General features: G+C 48.7%; 1 protein-coding gene across 1 annotated transcript; it reads left to right on the top strand.

The window, feature by feature from the left end:
• Positions 1–4344: 4344 nt before the first annotated feature.
• NPY1R (neuropeptide Y receptor Y1) lies at positions 4345–5622 on the top strand (the record flags this gene model as incomplete). The annotated part of the gene is made up of 2 exons (XM_082315083.1): positions 4345–5043; positions 5164–5622. 2 exons carry the CDS (start codon positions 4345–4347, stop codon positions 5620–5622), a joined length of 1158 nt encoding a protein of 385 aa, XP_082171209.1.
• Positions 5623–5872: the final 250 nt, after the last annotated feature.

The raw sequence follows: 5872 nt of genomic DNA, 5'->3' as shown, positions 1-5872 counted from the left end.
CAGGGTAAACATCAGCCTCAGTGCTGCATTCTGAAACCTTCCCAGGAGGCTCATTCTGCAAAAAATGTTACAATCATTTATTATGTGCAACTGATTTTTTAGCTATAATTAGCATGGTTCCTCACTTGAGAGTTATCCACAACATAACCGTGTTGCCATATAAGAGGGGTATGCCTGAAGGCAAGAATGTCAGAGACTGTAACTCCTTACACTTGAAAAATTAATCTGGAGCCTTGGAAGAGTTAGGGCACTTCTGTCTTCCAAGAAATCCAAACTTCTAATACAGCCTGCAGGGTTTGTCAAGGCATTTTTAAAGTGCTGCTTAAGTTTATGTGGGTAACTTCTCTCGGACTTCTGTACTGGCTTCCAAACTCACTGGGTTTTATGCCTATTGAAGTAGATCTTCTGTAGCAGTGCTTTCTGTGAGTGAGAGAGCAAGGTATTTCAGGATCATGAAAAGAGCAAATGGAAAATAAAATCTTCCATTTTGCTTTTTATGAATTTGTTCAGTAAACAGTAAACTATCCTCCTACAACTGGTAGTAGTTTGCAGAGCTACTCATGCCAGCTGCATAAAAGAAAAAAAGTCTGGTTGCTGGAAACTGGAGTTTTCAAAAGAAGCAGAAGAGCTGGCCAAGGCAACAGCCACCACCTTTCCAGCTCTGAATCTCACTGTGGAGATTTGTTCTTTATTTTCAGGGGTCCATTTTCCTTCCAGCTCCCTGGAATATCCCAATGGTCTGTATGAACCTACAGAAATGCCTTTCTTTTTCCACAGGTCATACAGGATGGTGAACCACTTGGCTGGAATGAATCAGAAAAATACCCACAAGGGCCACAGTGACAGCTGCATTTTCTTGAGGTTTGATACTTTATTGACTTAATTTACTTTTAAAATAGTTTCTTATTGCTTCTAGCTGAAAAAAATAGCAAGAACAGCAACTTGACAATTCTTATTAATCCAGTCATCGCTCTTCATGATAAATACAGACAAGAAGCTAGTTGTACTGGTTTAAAAAGCCAAACCCAAACTTTGTCGCTTGCTCTTTATACTTAAAATTGCCTCCTCGTCCACTTTCCAACAAAGCTTCTATCTCCGTCTTTAGTTTGGCCACGAGATGGCAATAACTTGCAGACAAAACGCTGGAACAGCCACACAGCGACTTGAAACTGTCTCCCTTCCTGAGCTTTTCCCTGCGCTCTCCCCCCTCCTCTTTTGTTTTAATATTTAATTGCATTTGTTTCGGAATTACTAGGCAACCCACCCCCAGATGTGTAATTTAAAGGTGATGTGCTTGCAGTGAGGTTTTCAGGATCTGCTCAGCAGAGCACCATCATGTGATACTGGGATAAGGTGGAGTTCGGCTTTAAGGGGGAGTCTCCAAGCCTTCCTCACCAATCTTTAGGATCTCAGCTGGAGGAATACCAGAGGATCCTTCCTCTTTCCCTACTCCTTCTTCTCCATCCAGCCTCCTGAGCCAGCTCCTGAGCAGATCAAAGACGGGCAGAGCAGTTGCAAGGTGAGTTTCCCCTGCGGTTGCTTTCCCGTGACAGTGGGTGGTTGTGTGCCGGTGAGGCTGGTGTTTGCGTGCTCTCTTAGGCGCAGATGACAAAATCCCAGGGAGGGGTAGGCTCCAGGTTGGACTTGCGAGCGGCTGCATGAACCATCAGCTTGGGCTGACAGCGTTTTGTGCTCTCTTTCAAAGAGCTTCAATAGTTTTTACAGTGCATTTCCAGTCACCTCACAGCATGTTATTTCACCCTTTCTGTCTGTTGGTGCTAAACTTTTGACCAAAATCCTCCTGGAGCGTCGGAAGGGTATGTGTGGTGGGGGAGACTGTGCAATCACCCGGAGGGGTCTGCAGAGCTGGGGGCTCTCCCCGCCACACGCCAGTACCCAGGATGGGGACGGCTCTCCCTCCTGGCTTGGGAGCTGGTGGGGTAGGGGACAGGGAACAGTGCAACTGTCCAGGAGATGCAACTTCATCCCCTCCTGATGTCTGGTCCATTTTGGAGAGGTGGGCAGGGAGGAAGGACTCCTTGTCACCTGCCAGCAGTGCTGTGTTTCTGAGCTGGTTCCCAGCCGTGCTCTTAGATTGCATCTCTGCTATGGGGAGAGGCGAGGGAAGAAGGAGCAGTGGCATTTTCTGGTTTTGAGTTTGATATTTAACAAATAAGCAAGAGCAGAGCTTGGCTAAGGGAAAAGAAAAAACAAAGCGCCTGAAACCTAGGCCACCTCATTGCTGGGCGCAATGAGGTCCCAGCTGGTGAGAAAACCTGCCCAGTTCTCTCCTTGCAGGACATGGCTCCTCACCCACTCTGCTCCTGCCATCGCCTCGTCAAGTCCCAGGGCTGGACTGCCCACCTCATGCTGTACGAGTGACAGTGGAGATCATGATTAAATCCAGATGATTTTCGGGCTGGGCTAAAGTCATACTGTTGGAAATTGAGGAGCCCTGGCTCTCTGCATCACCCACACTCTTGCCCTTTGTGTAAAGCACCTACTTCTGGCTCTGGCTGAAGCGATGCTTCAAGAGGCCCTGGGGGGTGGGAGGTTCTTTATTGGACCCTAAAACAGACTTTGTGGACTAGGCAGACCTGATAAATTTAGTTAGCAGAGGCAGCAGGTCTGAGAGATTATGCTCAGGTGCATGCCTAGCTAGCTTGAAAATCAGAATAGCCAAACCTCAGGCAGAGATGCCTTTTGTCCGAAGCCACTGATGTTAACTTTGACAGCAAAATGTCACTCAGAGGCAAGCTGTATCACCTGCCGTGGTTTCATGTAGCGACGTGGTGATTATAAAGAGCCAGCAGAGCCAGCGGAGGTGAGCTCGTGATGCCAGTGACAAGCCATGGTGTTGGCATGGTCACCCTTCTGCTGACCCTGAGGAGGAGCTGCCGCTGCAAGCCCAGCCCTGGCACGCTGGCTCTGCCCCAGTGAGGAGGCAGCCCCAGCTCTGGTCCCCAGCACGTGGCTGGTTAAAACGGTGTCTGCCACCAGTAACAAAGACGATTCTGCTCTGGAGACTTAGGTGACACTGAGATTTATACCAAATATCATTTAAGACGAAAAGCTCACCCGTTCAGGGTAACTTTTAATGAAGTACATGTTAGCAGGCAATGTTTTTACAGCTTTTGTGATAAGCGCCATATGGAGCTGGGTTTGAAACCCACTTGTGTGAATTTTAAGTGTCATTAGTTTCATTACCATAACCTAAGGTTAAGTGAGCAATAAATTTAGCTCATGGGAGAGTGGGCAGAGGGAAAGTTCCAGATTCAGTGCGGTTGCCACTAATGGCTCATTGGAGTAAAGGTGTGTCAGGTTATTTGATTTCTTTCTTTCTTTTTTTTTTCCTCCTGAACACATATGCCTGAGTTTCTCTGATTTTAAAATCCAAGGCCTTGCAAAGGGGTGGTTATTTAGGCATGCCTATTTGTGTTGCATGGGTAAAGAAATTTTCTGCAGTGCTTAATTTTTGCTATTTTTTGTCTTTCATCTTGTTTTGTTCTTTCTTTGCTGCACAGCCCTGCTAGCTGAGATTAAGGTGTTCAGAGTTCCTGATTTGCCTTTGACTCAGTGCCAGTGCTGCTGTGGGCACTCGGCTGCTCAACATCAAGTGTATGTATTAGGTAAAAAAGAATGCAATTTTTTGAGTAATTTTTCCACCCCTCACATTAGTCAGATGGGTTTCCCCCTCCCCTTTTGCGATGGCTGGATATAATTCCACTTAGAGCAGCTTGAGAAAGCAGACCTTTGCAGATTGAACTTGTAAAAAGGAGATGTAAAACATCGAGTAAAGGCTACGCTGGTGGAAGACTGAAATCGCTTCTCAGCTCGTTATTTCGTGTAACTTGTGCCGGCGGGAAAGGGCCGGGAAGGGGTCGCGCCCCGCGCTTGCAGCCCTGCATTTCGATCCTGCCCTCTGCCCTTCTTCCCGGGCTGCAGCCCCCGCTCCCGCCTCGGACGGGAGGCCGCCACCGCCGCCCTCCCCGGGGCTCTCCCCGGCCGCCGGCTCGGTGATCCCCACCCGCGGGGAGCGCGGCCGAGCCCGCCCGCCGCGGGCAGGCGAGGCCGGGGCCGCTCCGCTCCCCCGCGGGGCCCGGCCGCGCCGCGGCTCGGCGCCGGGGGCCGGGGGGTGGTGGCGGGCGGGCGCCGCGGCCGGGGGTGACCGGCCCTGCTCCTTCCCTTCTCCCCAGGTGGTGCGAGGGAGATGCGGCCCGGCGGAGCGGGCCGGGCCGAGGGCCGCCTGGCGGGATGAGGGGCGCGGCGTGAGCGCCGGCAGCGCCGTGGACGAAGGCGGCGGCGGCGGCGGCGGCGGACGTCGCCCGGCGAGCTGGGGACAAGATGAACGCCTCGGGTCTCGCCCCCCTGGGAAATAGTTCCGGCCACCTGAATTTTTCGGAGAAGAACTCGCAGATCTTGCAGTTTGAGGATGAGGATTGCCGTGTGCCTTTGGCCATGGTCTTCACTTTGGCCTTGGCTTACGGGACTGTGATAATTCTGGGAGTCTCTGGGAATCTGGCCTTGATCGTCATTATTTTAAAACAAAAGGAGATGCGCAATGTTACCAACATCCTCATTGTCAACCTGTCCTTTTCTGATCTTCTAGTGACCATCATGTGTCTTCCCTTTACCTTTGTGTATACTTTAATGGACCACTGGATTTTTGGGGAGGCCATGTGCAAATTGAATCCTTTCGTGCAATGTGCCTCCATCACCGTCTCGGTCTTTTCTTTAGTCCTCATTGCTATCGAACGCCATCAGCTGATCATCAACCCGCGTGGCTGGAGGCCCAACAACAGACATGCCTACCTGGGGATCGCTGCCATATGGATCTTAGCCACAGCTTCCTCTTTGCCTTTCCTGATCTACCACGTGTTAACGGACGAACCCTTCAGAAACCTAACGTTTGATGAATATAAGGACAAATATGTGTGTTTGGACCTGTTCCCCTTGGACACCGCCAGGCTTTCTTATACCACGACGCTTTTGGTGATTCAGTACTTTGGACCTCTTTGTTTTATATTTATTTGCTACTTGAAGGTAAGAGAGAATCCCCTCGCGGTATGTCTTTCTTTCTGTCTGGTGTTTGTTTATCCTTGCAACGATGACGGTTGTAGGCTAAATTATCCCTCGTGTTTCTCTTTCTTGAATTTCCTGCAGATATACATACGATTAAAAAAAAGGAGCAACATGATGGACAAGATGAGAGACAATAAGTACAGATCCTCTGAAACCAAAAGGATCAACATCATGCTGATCTCAATAGTGGTGGCATTTGCAGTTTGCTGGCTGCCTCTCACCATCTTCAATATCATGTTTGATTGGAATCACGAAATTCTGCCGGTCGCTACCTGCAGCCACAACCTTTTGTTCCTGATTTGCCACCTCACCGCCATGATCTCTACCTGCGTGAACCCCATCTTCTACGGGTTTCTCAATAAGAACTTCCAAAGGGACTTGCAGTTTTTATTTCATTTTTGTCATTTCCGCTCCCGTGAGGAGGATTATGAGACCATAGCCATGTCCACCATGCACACAGATGTTTCAAAAACCTCTTTAAAGCAGGCAAGCCCAGTTGCGTTTAAAAAAATTAATAGTGATGATGATGACAAAATATAAAGAAGTAATAAAAATTCTACACCAAACTGCTGGAAGTGTGGTTGCAGGTGAAACATCCAAGGACAAGCACAATTACATAACAAGTACGAAATGGGTAATGTTTTTCTTCTTTTTCCAAGGAACTTTGATTGTTGTCACTTTGAAATTATACACTGTGCATATTTGCCCCTTCTACTGCTTTAATATTCGCAGCAGTTATATCTGAATCTTATTATAAGGCATAGTCGGACCTGCTACTACCTATGGTTTT

The sequence above is a fragment of the Platalea leucorodia genome (assembly GCF_965183815.1).
Source record: "Platalea leucorodia genome assembly, chromosome: 6".
Taxonomy (NCBI): Eukaryota; Metazoa; Chordata; class Aves; order Pelecaniformes; family Threskiornithidae; genus Platalea; species Platalea leucorodia.
The sequence above is the reverse complement of the archived record's forward strand: the minus strand, read 5'-3'. Positions and strand labels throughout refer to the sequence as shown.